This window comes from Bos indicus x Bos taurus, chromosome 5 (genome assembly GCF_003369695.1).
Source record: "Bos indicus x Bos taurus breed Angus x Brahman F1 hybrid chromosome 5, Bos_hybrid_MaternalHap_v2.0, whole genome shotgun sequence".
Lineage (NCBI taxonomy): Eukaryota > Metazoa > Chordata > Mammalia > Artiodactyla > Bovidae > Bos > Bos indicus x Bos taurus.
This window is the reverse complement of record NC_040080.1, coordinates 96,155,149-96,174,864: the sequence shown is the minus strand read 5'-3', so window position 1 is coordinate 96,174,864 and position 19,716 is coordinate 96,155,149. Positions and strand designations below refer to the sequence as shown.

General features: G+C 39.2%; 1 protein-coding gene across 2 annotated transcripts in view; it reads right to left on the bottom strand.

Annotated features, from left to right (window-relative positions):
- CEP83 (centrosomal protein 83) overlaps nucleotides 1–19,716 on the bottom strand; it is a 139,921-nt gene that overhangs the window by 5,517 nt on the left and 114,688 nt on the right. Inside the window, exon 13 of one of the 2 annotated variants that reach the window (XM_027543148.1) lies at nucleotides 16,946–17,075. In XM_027543148.1, the coding sequence (XP_027398949.1) occupies nucleotides 16,946–17,075 (130 nt within the window). The remainder of the gene's footprint in view (nucleotides 1–16,945; nucleotides 17,076–19,716) is intronic. The other variant, XM_027543149.1, reaches the window with a different exon arrangement.

Here is a 19,716-nt window from a genome sequence, read left to right as displayed (position 1 = left end):
GAAAACTACAGAAATTTTGATTAGAATTGTATTCAATTGGTAGGTCAGTTTGGCAAGAACTGACATCTTAATAATATTGAGTCTTTCAAATCAAATATGGTATAGTTTCCCTTTAGCTAGATCTTTAGTTTTTCTTAGCAATATTTGTAGTTTTCAGTGTAGACTTGCATATCTTTCATTAGATTTATTCCTAAGTATTTTGTATTTCTTATGCTAAGGTAAATGGATTTAAATATTTTATTTTCTGTTTGTTGTCTATGTAAAGAAAGAACTGAACATCACAGAAATGCAAGTAAAAACCACAATGAGATATCACAACTGTTAGAATGAATATTCTCAGACAAGAAACAACTGTTGGTGAGAATGTGGAAAAAAGGGAACCCTCTTGCACTGTTGGTAGGATTGTGCAGCCACTATGCAAATTAATGCAGCCACTACGGACAACAGTGGGCACTTCCCAGGTGGCTCAGTGGTAAGAATCTGTTTGCCAATGCAGCAGGCACAGGAGACATGAGTTTGATCCCTGGGTTGAAAGATTCCTGGAGTAAGAAATGGCAAACCATTCCAGTATTCTTGCCTGGAAAATTCCATGGACAGAGGAGCCTGGGCTGTCTAGTGCATGGGGTTGCAAAGAGTCTGACACAACTTAGCAACTAAGCATGCACACATGGAAAATAGTATGGAGAGTCCTCAAAAAATTAAAAATAGAACTACCAGTAATTCCACTTCTGGATATTTATCTAAGAAAAACAAAAATACTAACTTGAAAAGGCATATGCATCCCACGTTCACTGAAGCCTTATTTACAATAGCCAAGACATGGAAGCAAGTGTCCATCAATGGATAAGGAAAATGTGATACACATACATTAGAATATGGTTCAGCCATAATAAAGAAAAATCTTGCCATTTGCAACAACATGGATGGATCTTGAGGACATTTTGCTAAGTATAATAAACTAGACTGAGAAAGAAAAACTACCATGTAATCTCACTTATATGTGTAATCTTTAAAATAAAATAAGCTCAAAGATATAGAGAACAGATGGGCAGCTGCCAAAAGCAGGGGGTGAGGGATGGGTGAAGTGGGTGAAGCAGATCAAAAGGTACAAACTTTCAGTTAAAAAAGAAATAAGTCCCATGGATGTAATGTACAGCATGCTGGTTACAGTTAATAACACTGTACTGCATATTTGAAAGTGCTAAGAGATTTATCTTAAAAGTTCTCATCACAAGAAAAACAATTCTGTAGCTATGTATGGTGATGGATGTTAACTATTAACTAGATTTACTGTGGTAATAATTTTATTATACAAGTATCAAATTTTCTCTATGGAAGGTTTTAAATTAAGGATTCCATTTCCCTTATAGATACAGGACTATTTAGATTTCCTAATTTTTGTATTAGTTTTATTGAGATGTTCAAGGAATTTGTTCACCTAAATTGCATTATTAACATAGTTATTTTTATAATATTGTTTTAATATCTGTAAGACATATAGTGATATCCCCCTTTTCATCGGGATTGAACCCGGGTCTCCTGCATTGCAGGCAGACTCTTTACTGTCTGAGCTACCAGGGCCCATTATATTGTCCATTCTGTTTATTTACTTATCTACCTGTGAGGAGTCTGGGGAGAATCAATTTTATCACCATCTTTTCAGATTGACCAGCCTTGGCAAGTTAAATTTTCTCTATTGTATACTTTCTCTTCATTGATTTCTGCTAAATCTACCCACAGAGTTCGTAATTCAGTTAATTCAGTGTTTTTTAGTTCTCAACTCGCCATTTAAAGAAATGTCTTCTAGTTTTCTGGTGCAATTCTCAAGCACTTATTCTGGAGCATACACAACATGGTACTTTTATTTACTTTTTTTTAACATGGTACTTTTAAAGTCTATGTCTGATAACTCCATTACTTGGATCCCCTGTGGGGGGTTTGCTTACATTGGTTGTTACTTCTCTTGATTTTCAGTGTAATTTCCTCATGCAGCTATTTTTAAACCATTATTAATAGAAATTTGTTAAAACTGATGAACCCATGTTGATACATTATTATTAACTGAGGTCCACAGTTTTCACTGTCATCCTCTGTGCTGTTCAGTTCTATGGTTCCATCACACGCATAATGTTATGTATCCACTACTGTGTGTGTTAATTGTTCAGTCATGTCCACTACTGTAGCATCATACAAAGTTTCACTGCCATAAAAATCCCCTGTGCTCTACCTGTTTATCCCTACTCCCTAACCTCACAAAGACTGGCGACCATTGATATTTTTTCTGTCTCCATAGTTTTGCCTTTTCTCCTGCTACTGCTGCTAAGTCGCTTCAGTCATGTCTGACTCTGTGCGACCCCAGAGACGGCAGCCCACCAGGCTCCCCCGACCCTGGGATTCTCCAGGCAAGAACACTGGAGTGGCTTGCCATTTCCTTCTCCAATGCATGAAAGTGAAAAGTAAAAGTGAAGTCTCTCAGGTTGTCTACTTGAAAGTTATACAGTCGTGTCTGACTCCTAGCGACCCCATGGACTGCAGTCTACCAGACTCCTCCGTCCATGGGATTTTCCAGGCAAGAGTACTGGAGTGGGGTGCCATTGCCTTCTCCATGCCTTTTCTAGAACGTCATGTATTTGAAATCACATAGTAAACAGCCTTTTCAGACCAGCTCTTTTCATTTAGTAAGGTTGCATTTAAGGTTCCTCCATCTCTGCATGGCTTAATAGCTCATTTCCTTTTTATCACTGAATAATATTCCCTTGTGTATATAAGAGATAATATAAGAATAATAATAATATTCTCTTGTGTGGATATAGCAAAGTTTTTTTTAACCATGCACCTACTTAAGGACATATTTCTAGCTTCCAACTTCTGGCAATAATGAACAAAGCTGCTATAAATGTTTGTGCACAGGGTTGTGCGTGTGTGTGAGAACGTAAGTCTTCAACTCATTTGAATAAATACTTAGGAGTGTGACTGCTGGACTGTATGGCCAGACTATTTCAGCTTTGTAGGAAATTGCCAAAGGATCTTCCAAAATGGCTGTATCATTTTACAATCCCACCAGTAATAAATTAAAATTCCTACTGTTCCATATCCTTACCAGTAGTTGATACTGTCAGTGTTTTGGATTTTAGTCATTCCAAAAAATGTGCAGTGATGTCTATGTTTATTTTTTATTTAGGGATAGATATTATAATTTAAAACCTGAGGAAGTAACTTGAAGCCTACAATGTTAGTTTCCCTTAGAAAAGATTTATACTTGTTTCTGGCAGGCAGCTAGGAATACTAACAAATAGGGGTTAATTTAATCTAGTTTAAGGACAGATCATCTGAAGCTGTGCTTCAATACCTGCAAGGACCAAGCTATTTTCAGCTCACTCTTAGTCCAGGGGTATGTATATTCCTTCACAATATCAACCCAAAGCACTAGTGGTGGACTCAGACCTGAGACCCTCTCTCTAGCAGATTCTGAACTCCGATTTTTGTTCCCCTATGAGGTTGTCAAAAGCTTTGCTTCACTTCTCAGCTCTCTCTTCTAGAACTGGCAGTCTCCTCTAAGGGAAAAGCAGCCAAATGCCGTGCTCCCCTCTCTAGGTTTCTATCTCTCCAGGACCTTGGCCTCTTAATTCTTCACTGCCCTTCACGGGGATATTTTTAAAGATATTTTGTCTGCTTCTTCTAGTTCTCATGTGGAGAGCTGATCCACATATTTCCTAGTCTGTTATTATCAAAAGCATATGCTCCTTTTAGGTATTTTAGTTCAACTATCAGCAGACATGTTAAAGATGGAAATGCTTAATACTTCATTATTATATGATTATATAAAACTTTAATCTTAAAATCTAGTTATACTTCTCCATTTTTACTGCTCATTTAAACTGCAGCAATTTTTCACTTTCATAAAATCTTAACCAAGTATGTATACTTAATATACACACACATATACAGAGTGCCCACTTAATTGGGCCCTATTTTAATCATAGGTAATACAAACTGTAGGGATTTCTGAGGGAACTCCAATCAATAAGGACAAAAACATGAGAAAAAGCTTTTTAGAAAGGATAAGAATAAGAAGAATCTGTAATTCTATAAGAATGTGGATTCCCCTGAAGGTTTTCCTACAGTGGACTGATGGGTAAAACCATTGTTTTGAAAAGATTAATATGGCATCAGTATAAAAGATGGACCCTGAAGTTTGCCTCTTAAGATAAGCTTCTTGAAGACAGGAGTCATGACACTGCTATCCTCATCACTGTAAAAACAAACAGCCATTTACTGAGCACTCTTCTTTGCCAGGAACTGAGCTGGAATGTTATACAAGAGCTGCATGGCTGGTTGACTAGTAGACTCAATGCATGCCTTAGACTCTAATGTTATCTTAATTTCCTCATAGATCCTTCATTATCTTGACTTAAGTCTCCATCTTCAAACTCACCTGGAGAAACTGACCTTAGTTAAATATGACTCTACTGACTGCACAGTTGAACCTACAGCAACTGAAATATAGCTGGCATGTACACATGCACTCACACATACACAAAATTATGCTGACTGGTCTCAACTTAAATTAACCAGCACTAACTTCAAATGGGGATTCCCAGGTGGCTCAGTGGTAAAGAATCCATCAGCCAAGCAGGAGACATGGGTTCAATCCCTGAGTCAGGACAATCCCCTGGAGAAGAAAATAGCAACCTACTCCACTATTCTTGGCTGGGAAATCCGAAGGACAGAGGAGGCTGGCAGGCTATAGTCCATGGGGTCCCAGTGAGTCAGTCATGACTGAGTGACTAAACAGCATCTAATGGGCCCCAGAAGGTACCTGGGATTTCTACTAATTCCCCTAATCCAACACTCTCCCAAACTCTTATATTCTTTCACAACTTCTTGTCTCTCCTCAAATCTGTTAGACCTCCACTCTTCACAGTCTGAGCTGGTGACCCAGATTCTTTTTCACATTGAGAAAATAGCAGCAATCAGTAGAGAATTTCCACACATTCCCATTACATCCATCAATTTATCAGGAATTTACAACTAAATATTTTGTCGTCTTTCCAGTTACAACAGAGACTGTGTCCCAATCCCTTCCCCCTCTGAACTGAATCTAATGCCCTTCTGCCTACTAAAACACATCGTCCCTTCATTTGCCCTCTTTCTCCCGCATTATCAGTTTTCCCCCTGCAACTGAACCATCCTATAATTTCTTCTTAAAAGAAGCCTTTGCTCCCACAATCTGAGCTATCTTACCCCAGTTCTCTGTTCTTCACAACAAAAATCCTTGGACAAACTATGTTCTACTTCAATCAGACCTGCATAGCTACTATTCCACAGGAACAACTCTGGACAAAGCCACCACCAATAATCACAAGGTTGTTGTTCAGTCGCTCAATTGTGTCCAACTTTTTGTGACCCCATGGACTGCAGCACGCCAGGCTTCCCTGTCCTTCATCATCTCCTGGAGCTTGTTTAAACTCATGTCCCATTGAATCAGTGATGCTATCCAACCATCTCATCCTCTGTCGTCCCCTTCTCCTCCTGTCGTCTATCTTTTCCAGCATCAGGTGACCAAAGTATTGGTGCTTCAGCTTCAGCATCAGTCCTTCCAATGAATATTCAGGGTTGATTTCCTTAAGGATGGACTGGTTTGATCTCCTTGCTGTCCAAGGGACTCTCAGAAGTCTTCTCCGACACCACAATTCGAAAGCATCAATTCTTGGGTGCTCAGCCTTCTTTATGGTTCAACTCTCTCATCATGACCACTGGAACATGACCACTGGAAAAACCATAGCTTTGACAAGATGGACCTTTGTTGGCAAAGTAATGTCTCTGCTTTTTAATATGCTATCTAGGTTTGTCACAGCTTTTCTTCCAAGGAGCAAGTGTCTTTTAATTTCATGGCTGCAAGCACCATCTGCAGTGATTTTGGAGCCCCCCAAAATAGTCTGTCACTGTTTCCACTGTTTCCCCATCTATTTGCCATGAAGTGATGGGATGGGATGCCGTGATCTTAGTTTTTTGAATGGTGAGTTTTAAGCCAGTTTTTTCACTCTCCTTTCACCCTCATCAAGAGGCTCTTTAGTTCCTCTTTGCATTCTGCCATAAGGGTGGTGTCATCTGTATATCTGAGGTTATTGATATTTCTCCCAGCAATCTTGATTTCAGCTTGAGCTTTATCCAGCCCAGCATTTTGCATGATGTACTCTGCATATAAGTTAAATAAACAGGGTGATAAAATACAGCCGTGATGCACTCCTTTCCCAATTTTGAACCAGTCTGTCGTTCCATATTCAGTTCTAACTGTTGCTTCTGAACTTGCATACAATTTTCTCAGGAGGCAGGTAAGGTGATCCAGTATTCCAATCTCCTGAAGGATTTTCCAGTTTGTTGTGATCCACAGTCAAAGGCTTTAGTGTAGTCAATGAACCAGAAACAGATGTTTTCTGGAAGTCCCTTGGTTTTTCAATGATCCAACAGATGTTGGCAATTTGATCTCTGGTTCCTCTGCCTTTTCTAAATCCAGCTTGAACATCTGGAAGTTCTTGGTTCATGTACTATTGAAACCTAGCTTCAGGCATTTTGAACATGACCTTACTAGTGGGTGAGATGAGTATAATTGTGCAGTAGTTTGAACATTCTTTGGCAATGTCCTTCTTTGGAACTGGAATGAAACCTTTTCCAGTCCTACAGCCACTGTTGAGATTTCCAAATTTGCTGGCATACTGAGTGCAGCACTTTCACAGCATCATCTTTTAGGATTTGAAATAGCTCAGCTGGAATTGGGCTTCCCTGGTGGCTCAGACAGTAAAGAATCTGCCTGCAATGCAGGAGACATGAGTTCGGTCCTTGGGTTGGGAAACTCCCCTGGAGGAAGGCACAGCAAGCTGCTTCCCTTGTAGTTCAGTAGGTAAAGAATCTGCCTGCAGTGCAGGAGACCCATGTTCAATCCCTGAATTGGGAAGATTCCCTGGAGAAGGAAATAGCAACCCACTCCAGTATCCTTGCCTGGAAAATCTCATGGACAGAGGAGCCTGGTGGGCTGCAGTCACAAAGAGTTGGGCATGACTGAGCAATTAACACACTTACACTTATTCTTGCCTAGAGAATACCCATGGATAGAGAAGCCTGGTGCACTACAGTCCATGGAGGTTACAGAGTTGGACATGACTGAGCGACTAAGCACACCACTAGCTTTGTTTGTAGTGATGCTTCCTATGGCCCACTTGACTCCAGGATATATGGTTCTAGGTGATAGATCACACCATCATGGTTATCCAGATTATTAAGATCTTTTTTGTATAGTTCTTCTGTGTATTCTTGCCAACTCTTAATACCTTCTGGTTCTGTTAGGTTCATATCATTTCTGTCCTTTACTGTGCCCAGCTTTGCATGAAATGTTCCCTTGGTGTCTCTCATTTTCTTGAAGAGATCTCTAGTCCTTCCCATTATATTGTTTTCCTTTAGTTTTCTTTTTAATACTCACATAGCCAAAGAAAATCTGTCTTCATCTTACTATTTTATCATCTTACCATTGTGAAATAAAGTTCACATTATGGGAAGACAAGAAAAATTTAAACATAAAAATTCTTCTCTGCCTTTGGCCTCCTCTCCTCTCACTGTGCATCTGTCATTATGCACTGACCAAATCTCCCCCATCAGCAGGAATATCTGCTCAACCATAAATGGCAACATTCTCCTGGCATCAACAAGACAACTCCTTGAAAGATAACATTCCCTCTTGATCTCGTAAAGGGTCACACGACCCATATAACAATGGTGCTTAATTCTGGATTGTGTAAACTGTCAATAATATGTCATTTAATGTACAGCCCTCTGTCTCAAAAAAACTTAAATAAACTGCATCTTGACTTCTAATGGGGGAAACAGCTCTCAGAGCTTTCTGAGATGCTCTTCAATTATAATCCTCAAATTTGTCTCGAATATTTTACAATTCTTTCTTATATTGACTGATTAATTTTTCGTTGACACTAAAGAGCCTCTTGATGAAAGTGAAAGAGTGAAAAAGTTGGCTTATAACTCAACATTTATAACTCAAAACTAAGATCATGGCATCCGGTCCCATCACTTCATGGCAAGAAGATTGAGAAACAGTGGCAACAGTAACAGACTTTATTTTCTTGGGCTCCAAAATCACTGCAGATGGGGACTGCAGCCATGAAATTAAAGGACACTTGCTCCTTGGAAGAAAAGCTATGACAAACCTAGACAGCTTATTAAAAAGCAGACATTACTTTACTGACAAAGGTCCATCTTGTCAAAGCTATGGTTTTTCCAGCAGTCATGTATGGATGTGTGAGTTGGACTATGAAGAAAGCTGAGCACCGAAGAATTGATGCTTTTGGGTTTTCTTTTTTTTTTTTTTTTAGAATTGATGGTTTTGAACTGTGGTGTTGGAGAAGACTCTTGAGAGTCCCTTGGACAGCAAGGAGATCCAACCAGTCCATCCTATTCATTGGAAGGACTGATGCTGAAGCTGAAGCACCAATACTTTGGTCATCTGATGCAAAGAACTGACTCACTGGAAAAGACCCTGATGCTGGGAAAGATTGAAGGTGGGAGAAGGGGACGACAGAGGATGAGATGGCTGGATGGCATCACCGATGTGATGGACATGAGTTTGAGTAGGCTCTGGAAGTTGGTGATAGAGAAACCTGGTGTGCTACAGTCCATGGGGTTGCAAAGAGTCAGACATGACTGAGCGACTGATCCGATCTGATGAATGTCATTTGACACGGGTAATTATTCTTGAAGCATTTTTCTTCACTTGGCATCCAATACTTTATTGGTTCTTTTCCTATCATACTGGCCACTCTGCCTTAACTTCCCAACTTCTAAAGTTTGGAATTCCTCAAAACTCAATCCTCAAACCTGTTCTTTTCTGTCTTTCTTCACTTTCCAGGTGACCTCATTTAGTCCCATTGCTTTCAATACCATTTACATATTGCTGCTACTGCTAAGTTGCTTCAGTCGTGTCCAACTCTGTGTGACCCTATACACAGCAGCCCACTAGGCTCCTCTGTCCCTGGGATTCTCCAGGCAAGAACACTGGAGTGGGTTGCCATTTCCTTCTCCAATGTATGAAAGTGAAAAGTGAAAGTGAAGTCACTCAGTCATGTCCGACTCTTAGGGACCCCATGGACTGCAGCCTACCAGGCTCCTCCATCCATGGGATTTTCCAGGCAAGAGTACTGGAGTAGGGTGCCATTGCCTTCTCTGATTTACACATTCAGATCCGATCAGATCAGTTGCTCAGTCGTGTTCGACTCTTTGCGACCCCATGAATCGCAGCACGCCAGGCCTCCCTGTCCATCACCAACTCCTGGAGTTCACTCAGACTCATGTCCATGGAGTCGGTGATGCCATCCAGCCATCTCATTCTCTGTCGTCCTCTTCTCCTCCTGCCCCCAATCCCTCCCAGCATCAGAGTCTTTTCCAATGAGTCAACTCTTCGCATGAGGCGGCCAAAGTATTGGAGTTTCAGCTTCAGCATCACTCCTTCCAAAGAAATCCCAGGGCTGATCTCCTTCAGAAAGGACTGGTTGGATCTCCTTGCAGTCCAAGGGACTCTCCAGAGTCTTCTCCAACACCACAGTTCAAAGGCATCAATTCTTTGGAGCTCAGCCTTCTTCACAGTCCAACTCTCACATCCATACATGACCACAGGAAAAACCATAGCCTTGACTAGACGAACCTTTGTTGGCAAAGTAATGTCTCTGCTTTTGAACATGCTATCTAGGTTGGTCAAAACTTTCCTTCCAAGGAGTAAGCGTCTTTTAATTTCATGGCTGCAGTCACCATCTGTAGTGATTTTGGAGCCCAGAAAAATAAAGTCTGACGCTGTTTCCACTGTTTCCCCATCTACTTCCCATGAAGTGGTGGGACCGGATGCCATGATCTTCGTTTTCTGAATGTTGAGCTTTAAGCCAACTTTTTACTCTCCACTTTCACTTTCATCAAGAGGCTTTTGAGTTACTCTTCACTTTCTGCCATAAGGGTGGTGTCATCTGCATATCTGAGGTGATTGATATTTCTCCCGGCAATCTTGATTCCAGTCTGTGTTTCCTCCAGTCCAGCGTTTCTCATGATGTACTCTGCATATAAGTTAAATAAGCAGGGTGACAATATACAGCCTTGACAAACTCCTTTTCCTATTTGGAACCAGTCTATTGTTCCATGTCCAGGTCTAACTGTTGCTTCCTGACCTGCATACAAATTTCTCAAGAGGCAGATCAGGTGGTCTGGTATTCCCATCTCGTTCAGAATTTTCCACAGTTTATTGTGATCCACACAGTCAAAGGCTTTGGCATAGTCAATAAAGCAGAAATAGATGTTTTTCTGGAACTCTCTTGCTTTTTCGATAATCCAGCGGATGTTGGCAATTTGATCTCTGGTTCCTCTGCCTTTTCGAAAACCAGCTTGAACATCAGGAAGTTCATGGTTCACATATTGCTGAAGCCTGGCTTGGAGAATTTTGAGCATTACTTTACTAGTGTGTGAGATGAATGCAATTGTGCGGTAGTTTGAGCATTCTTTGGCACTGCCTTTCTTTAGGATTGGAATGAAAACTGACCCTTTCCAGTCCTGTGGCCACTGCTGAGTTTCCCAAATTTGCTGGCATATTGAGTGCAGCACTTTCACAGCATCCTCTTTCAGGATTTGGAATAGCTCAACTGGAATTCCATCACCTCCACTAGCTTTGTTTGTAGTGATGCTTTCTAAGGCCTACTTGACTTCACATTCCAGGATGTCTGGCTCTAGGTCAGTGATAACACCATCGTGATTATCTGGGTCGTGAAGATCTTTTTTGTACAGTTCTTCTGTGTATTCTTGCCATCTCTTCTTAATATCTTCTGCTTCTGTTAGGTCCATACCATTTCTGTCCTTTATCGAGCTCATCTTTGCATGAAATGTTCCTTTGGTATCTCTGATTTTCTTGAAGAGATCCCTAGTCTTTCCCATTTGAGCCCCAAATCTTTATCTCCAGCCCAGTGCTATTCCCTGAAGTCCTGATTGATGTATTCACGAGAATCCTTAATGTCTTCACTTGGAAGTCTAGTGGGCATTTCAAAGAGTTAATGTGTCCAAAGGGGGCATCTCTGTTTTACCCCTGAATCTGTCCTATCCAAGGTCTTTCCCATGTCAGTAAACAGCAATTCTACTTTAACCAGGTACTCAAGCCCACCATCTCAGTCACCTTTGATACATCTCCGTAATACCCTATAAACACTGTAAGCTCCACCTTTAAAAATGTATCCAGAATCCTACCATCAGCCTACTACTAGTTCTCTACAGCTCCCATCTGGACACAGAAAAGTGGTCTTCCTGAGTCCTCTTTGCCTCACTTACACAACAGGCAGAAATTCTCTTAAAATATAATTCAGATTATATCATGTCTCAATTCAAAACTCTCTAGTGTGTTCCTATTATTCAGAATAAAATGTAGAAAAAAAAAAAGCCCCAACATTACCCAGCCTCCTCCTACTTCTCTCCATTCCAGCTAATCAGGTCTCCCTTCTTGTATTCTTTCAACATACCAAGTCGACTCCTGCCTCCACCTTTTACTTTCTATTCCCTTTGGAACATTCTTTTCCTACAAACAAAAGATGGCCTCTCCCTTCTTTCCTCCAGGTCTCTGCACAATGTTACTTTATCAGAGCCTTCCCTGATCACCTGTATAAACCACCACCCTCTATCTCCACTAGTTTTCCTCTTAGCACACATCTTCACCTGATATGTATTTGTTTCTTTACCCCATGTCTCCCATCCACTATCATATAAGCTCCTTAGTACAGTCTTTATTTGTATATGCCTGCAAATAAAACAATACGTAGCATATAGCAGGTTCTCAATAAATTTGTTGAGTAAACTGACTAAATGAATACAGAGAAACTGTGTAGAGAAGAGTCTGAGCTCAGATGTTAGCAATAGGAATAAAAAGAAATGAGGTGGGCAAAATGTGAGATATATTATAAAGGAAGAATTCATAGGCTCTAGATGAGTGTCTCCATAATACTTACGTTTACTCAGAATGTAACTGTGATATAAAAAGAAACCTATTTGGTCTTTTTCCTGGGTTACTGGCAGAGAGCTCCTAAAACTCGTGGAATTTCTTGAGTGACAGAAGCATCTTTTGCTATTCATAATCAGCCCTTTTGAACCATATCTGAGTTAATACTAATGAGTTAACTTGGGGTGCGATCCCTAGATAGTCTTAAAATAGTACTAGTCACTAGAAAAACCAAGTGGTAAGAAGGTAGGAATTTTCAGCCCTACTCCCACCTCCCATTCTCAACTTCTGGGAGGGGGGGTACTGAGACCAACACCTATAAAAACCCTTAACAAGGACACCTGGAAAGCCTTCAGCACAGTGAGTACACTGATTTGCTAGGAGGGTGGCACATCCCACCCCTTCTATACCTTGCCGTACACATCTCTTCTATTTGGCTATTCCTGAGTCATATTATAATAAACCAGTAAATATGAATTAAGTGTTTCCATAGAACCTGGGCAGGGGTTTTACAGGGACCCCGATTAACAGCTCTCGGTCAGCAGTGCAGAGGGCTGAGAACCCGGCAGCTAGCATGCGGGCAGTCTATGAGATGGAGCCCTTCAGTCTGCGGGAGCTGATGCGGCGTCAGAATTCAACGGAACAGTCAGATGCCCAGCTGGTGTACAGAAAATTAGGTAATTGGTTCTTGGTGCTGGAAAACACTCCAGAGTGGCCTTATTTTTAAAAAAGGGTAGAGTTAAGATGAGAGTAGGCCCTGAATCCAATATTGACTTGTGTTCTTATAAAAAGGGAGAAATTTGGACACACAGACAGATGCACAGAGAGACCACCATGTGAAGTCAGAGGCACCATCCACCAGCAGCTGGGAGAGAGGCATGGAGCAGACCCTTACCCCAGAACCCCTAGAGGGAGCATGGCCCTATGGACACCTTGGTTTTGGACTTCTAACTTTAGAACTATAACATTATACATTTCTGTTGCTTTACGCCACATAATTTGTAGTAATTTGTTATAGCAACCCTAGAAAACTAATACAAGGATTGACTAGATTTGGGAAAAGGGAGTCCTCAGGATGAATCACAGGTTTGAAGCATAAGTGATTGGAAGAATGGTGCTCCACTGAAAGAAATCAGAGTCCAGAGGGGAGAGTAGCTGTAAGAAATGGTTTTAATTTTTATTTTAGTCTGATACAATCACAGGATAATCAAATGGATGCCTTAGTGTTATAAACATTAGAACACAAAAGAGTATAAGACAAATAAAAAGATATTGATGCAAGAATCAAAGCTAAAATTTTCCTTTTATCACATTCTAGCCAAATTCAATGGACTCTTTTCAACAATCATGAGCATTTATCTTTGATATCTTTCTTTCCTGTGGCTTATATAACAACATACTATAGATTCTACCTCTATGACCATCTGACCATTCCTCTACTAAATCAGCTACTTTCTCAGTCAACTTAGTTCATAGTCCTTTTATTTTTCAGCCATTCCCCAACTTTGAAGGATCTAATTATACATCTTTAATCTGAACTACTGGTCTTTATGCTTTGTTCCATTGTTTCTGGTCCTACACAATATCTTAAGAGTCCAGGACTTGTCTACAGGGATGCACTGTTATCAGTTTATACTGGACATGTGTTTAGTCAAATACATCTTCTCTTTGTACTCAACTGACACATGCTCTTTATTTCATTATGGTAACTCCTCTTATATCCTCTCATAGCTAAAATACTTCCTATTTTCCTTTTTCTTATTTAGCACTGTAATAGTCTGTCATTTTTTTTCTTTTGGAATACTTTTAGGAGTCATCCTTCACCTTCATTCTATACTGCAAGCCCAAATTCCAGACCTCTTACGTCATTTTAAGATTATTGTAATAGCTTTCTAACTAGTCTGTCTTCAAGCTTTCTTCTCTCTAGGAGAGTGGTTCTCAAATTTTAGTGTTCATACAGATCACATGGAAGTGACTAATAGATTCTTTAGGTATTGGATGTTATTTTATTTCTCCAATTAGATTATATGGTCAAAAAGGAGGAATTAATCATGGCTTCTATGTTCTGCTCAGTGTATAACATAATGCCAGGCCACAAAACACATTCAATAGATATTTTACAACTTTAAGACTATGGTTCATTTCTTTTTCTAAACCATTCATAACCTCTAACTAAGAATTATTTCAAAGACATATACCTCAGAATAAAAATCACAAGTTATTTCAAGTGCCTCAAAGGGAAAAGCACAAATCATTGTCCTCTTACCAAGAGATTGCTCTTCATACTCACACTTTAAGAATGTGTGAGGAAAACATACAGGGAAGTCATTAGGTACAGAAGGGCATTCCAACTCAAGACACCTGGTCAAGCTTTTCCAAACAAATCAACAAAATATCATTACACACTGTCGTTACATCTTCGTGTAATGTCACTTACCAGAAAGGATATAAGCTTTGTGCTTAAAGAGGTTGGAGTTGTAAATGAACACAGTCAGATGGCAGTGAGCCATCTCACCTAGCCTGTAGGAAAAAGATCAAGCTGCTACTCCCCAGTTATAAGAACCTCTCACAGGGAAGTAACTCTAAAGGATTATGATTTCTGCTCTAGAGTTAATACATATTTGACCTGTTTTAAATCTTACCACATAAGAAAGTTGTGACTTTTGTCATCTAAAGAAATTTTAAAAGTCTGCTGCAATTTTACGAATCCTCTTTATGTTATCTTATAAGCCAAAGTTTTCATACAGAAACAATAATTTGAATGGGAAAAGGGTCTGAGTTAAAGAAATTAATTTTATAGTGACTGTTTTGCCACAAGAAATAAGACTCATGTGTGCATTATGGCTACAATAGAGCAGTAGAGTATCTGGAATCAAAGAAAGGGGGAAATGAAAAGAGTAACAACGCAGAAAAAACACAGAATTAAGAATAGAAAGATGTAGGTTTCAGTCATGGCATTCCTAACTAGTCAAGTGATCTTGGCTACCTACCACTTCAGTTTCCTAATCTGCAAAAATCTATCTGAATACTAAGATCTCCCAGCCCTAAAATTACATACACTTATATACTTTTGACTGTATTTCCATGTCACATGTATTGTCTGTTTTTTCCCTTTAATTGAGGTACAGTTGTAAGCCTACAGGGTAGTGTTCCACATGATGGGACAGCTCTGGGTCGTAATTATTTACTGAATTAACAACTTTCTACAACTTAAAATCATAATCCACAGATTACATTTTTAAAAGTAAAATAGGTATTTACTATATTCATACGCATCTTTTGGCAGTTATTTCAGTAGGAAAAACATTCATCCTAGGTCAATACTGATCCAAGGTTATTTTGCAAGTTTCTTAAAACACCACCTTCTCCCCTCTTTCAGGTATACCTATGACTAGTTGATAATCTCTGTCACCACTGGATGTCACTTTTGCACCAAAGGAAGTCAACCCAACCTAACCTCAATAATTAGAATCTGATCTCTAAGATACTTACCTCTAAAGCCTCAACATAAAAGTTTTTCTGTGAAAGATAAAATCAGCCCTTGTAATTTCTAATGATTTCCAGCTAAAATCTGGCTTCAGATGCTTTTAGGCTTCAAACAATACACAGAGGCATAAGTAGGATTTCTGAGATCATCCCAAGCCGTAAAATAACTTCACTAAAACACCATCAATACCCATACACTGCTCAGTACTTATATGGACAGAAGGAAAGAGAAAGAGAAGTGACAGACTCAGGAAAAAACAATGAAACAACATAAGTATTTATATCTGAGTATAAAACAGTGGTATTCCTATATAGTTAAGTAGTGTTTTATAATCTCACTGTTACACTACTTTTAGCATACAAAAAAGAGAAATGCAGTATTTATAAACCAAGAAAGTGGGGAAGTAACAACGTTTAGGTTTCTCATGTTGTCACTCCAACTATCAGGACAAATTTGGCAGTTATATCTAATAACATAAACAAGTCACTAGGAACTGCGTCCTTTATTTCCAAATTCAGAATATGTAAATGATATACAGTTCTCTTAAGCAAATATGAACAACTACACTTACTAATAAACATATAGACATTAAGATACCAGTCTGTATATGTCTTGAAGTACCTTCCTCTCACTTTAGACCTTCTCAATTTCTCACACCAAAGTCAGTACTAAGGGAACTTATGAAATGAAGACATAACAATTCATTTATGGGATTTTTTTTTTTTACTACGTTCCCCTTCACCCAACATACATGTGCCAATCTTGCTGAAAATAACTGCTGAATTGCTGCCATAGTGAGCTATGGTTATTAATGGGGCTACGCTGCATTCCTTGGGTCTGCTGTTGTAAAAACCACTGACTTAGATGAATCACCTGGTTACATTATTTCCATGATGCCCTGGACTAAGTTTTTAGGTTCTGGAGAAAATATGCCTGCAAAGATGAAGTTTTAAAAAGATCATGAGTGTGGGAACTATCACAGGTGTTTCAGAAGCCAGGGGAGTCCTAGTTCCTTCTGCTGGGTAAGGAGATACTTGCTCCTATATTCCTGAGTTGGAAACAAAAAAGTATTGGAACCACAAAAACAATGTTACAAGAACTGGTTAAGCACAGCTGAAACAGACCTAATCACACTGTAAGTGAAGAATGAGTTATATGAGCCTTGTATGGGCTGGTCTAGAAACTATCAATGAAAACTACCATTTCTGTGGAAAAACGTATGTGGGTTCTGGAAAACTGACTTGTACACATATTTTGAAATAAACTTGTTGAGTAGTTTGCATGTTCCCAATTTATCTTTGCAAAGTTGACAGCAAAATGTCATGTTTAAATATCAAACTTAACATACCACTAAAGTCTGTTTTAATTATGTATTATATTCTCCTAAAAGAGTTACGTTTTTACTCTACAGAAATAATTTAATAAGAACCACTTGCCTTTTTTTGGGCAATTGCAGCTCGCTGCAATTTCTCCTTAGCTTGATTATACTTTTCTTCTCTGTCAGTGATACGTTCATGAAGCTTATGTTTTTCTTCCAACCATTGTATTTGCTTCTCTTCCAATGCCCTGTCAGAGAATGTATGCAAAACCTATTAACCCTTAGAATTAAACAGATATTACCACAAGTATAGTCAAACTCACTACCTCCTTCTTCACCACCTTCTTCCTTATCCAACACAGGCATTCTTGCATGACCACATTATTTCCTAACACCACCATTAGTGACTGTTTCCTATGAGCCAGCAACTGTGCTTATTAAAAGAGTACATGTACTACATCATTTATTCTTCATAAAAATCTTTTTATTTTTTAAATGAACGATAATTGCTTTACAGAATTTTGTTGTTTTCTGTCAAACCTAAACATGACTCAGCCATAGGTATATATATATATCCCCCCAGTTTTGAACCTCCCTCCCATCTCCCTCCCCATCCAACCTCTCTAGGTTGATACAGAGCCCCTGTTTGAGTTTCCTGAGCCATACAGAAAATTACTGTTGGCTATCTATTTTACATATGGTAATGTAAGTTTCCATGTTACTCTTTCCATACATCGCATTCTCTCCTCCCCTCTCCCCATGTCGATAAGCCTGTTCTCCATGTCTGTTTCTCCATTGTTGCCCTTCAATACCATTTTTCTAGATTCCATATATATGCATTCAGTTCAGTTGCTCAGTCGTGTCCAACTCTTTGCAACCCCATGAACTGCAGCACACCAGGCCTCCCTGTCCATCACCAACTCCCGGAGTCCACCCAAACCCATGTCCATTATTAAGTCGGTGATGCCATCCAACCATCTCATCCTCTGTCATCCCCTTCTCCTCCTGCCCTCAATCTTTCCCAGCATCAGGGTCTTTTCCAATGAGTCAGCTCTTTGCATCAGGTGTCCAAAGTATTGGAGTTTCAGCTTCAACATCAGTCCTTCCAATGAACACCCAGGACTGATCTTTAGGATGGACTGTTTGGATCTCCTTGCAGTCCAAGGGACTCTCCAGAGTCTTCTCCAACACCACAGTTCAAAGGCATCAATTCTTTGGAGCTCAGCCTTCTTCACAGTCCAACTCTCATATCCATACATGACCACAGGAAAAACCATAGCCTTGACTAGACAGACCTTTGTTGGCAAAGTAATGTCTCTGCTTTTTAATATGCTGTCTAGGTTCCTTCCATGGAGTAAGCGTCTTTTAATTTCATGGCTGCGATCACCATCTGCAGTGATTTTGCAGCCCAGAAAAATAAAGTCAGCCACTGTTTCCACTGTTTCCTCATCTATTTCCCCATGAAGTGATGGGACTGGATGCCATGATCTTAGTTTTCTGAATGTTGAGCTTTAAGCCAACTTTTTCACTTTCATCAAGAGGGCCTTCAGTTCTTCTTCACTTTGATACCACCAAGCTATTAAAAACTGAGCCCAGTAAAGATGGCAATCAGCATTGTTATCAAGTCTTAATGTGATATGTTTTCTAGCTAGAGTAAATTTCATATACATGCTATTTTATAGTAACATCATAACAACTTACATTTTTAAAGCTTTTCTGTATGCTTTATGATTTTTTTGTATCCTCACTATAGGCAGTACAAATGAGATATACAAACCCTGAGGAGTCAAGACTACATGACTAAGGTCATGCAGGTTTTAAGTGTCTTCGCTGGGACCAAAATCACATCTTATTGACCGCTAGTCCAGCTATTTTCTGCTATGTAATCCTATAAATGGGCCTCCCTGGTGGCTCAGTAGTAGAGAATCCACCTGTCAATGCAGGAGAAGAGGGTTTGACTGCTGGGCTGGGAAGATCCCCTGGAGAAGGAAATGGCAACCCACTCCAGTAGTCTCGCCTGGGAAATCCTGTGGAAAGAGGATCCTGGCAGCCTATTAATTCATGGGGTCGCAAAGAGTTGGACACAACTTAGCGACTAAACAACAATCCTATGAATAACATTCAGAAACCAATGATAAGTTGGTTAAATTTGCTAGCTATCCTGTTATTAGAATTCTTAAGCACATTTGAAATCAAACACTTAAAGGTTTAAAGGATTCCAAAACACTTAAAGGATTCCAAGATACAAATTTCTATGTTTTTTTTTTTTTTGCAAAATGTAAGCAAAATAATTTGGACTCTGTGGTATGTCACAACACATCATGGACAATTATCTTGCTTACTTTTCTTAAAATTCAACCACATATATGAAGCCATGGACAAGCCTTAAAAAATGAAAAACTGAAAATAAGAAAAAAAAAATTTATGTGGCAAGCAGCCTTCAGAAGAAAAAATGTGAAAAGAATAATGTTTTATAGATTGAAAAACTTATAATGACATGTTATAATAACAAAGCAAATACAAAATAGTAGTTTTGTACCACATATAAACAAAATTTTCCAGGGAAATCTTGATCACCACAATCATCTCCCTACAGTTTACTAGACTGTCTATTACTAAGAGATTCCAAGATCAAAAAATATAAACAAATGAGCTTTTCAAAGAGAAAATCCAAAAGATTCTAATTCTAGGAAGTAAATTGTACATATCAAAAATTTTGTTTCTGACTTCTAGCATTCAGAAGAATTTATATATTTGAAGTAATAAGAAATGTATTGATTTACTCAATGAATAAAGAAGTGTTTCTTTGAAGGTTTTCAAAATACTGTGGTCAGGCAGAATTTTAAGAGGTCTTTTCTTTTTTTAAAAAACCAATCTCAGAGTTCTAAA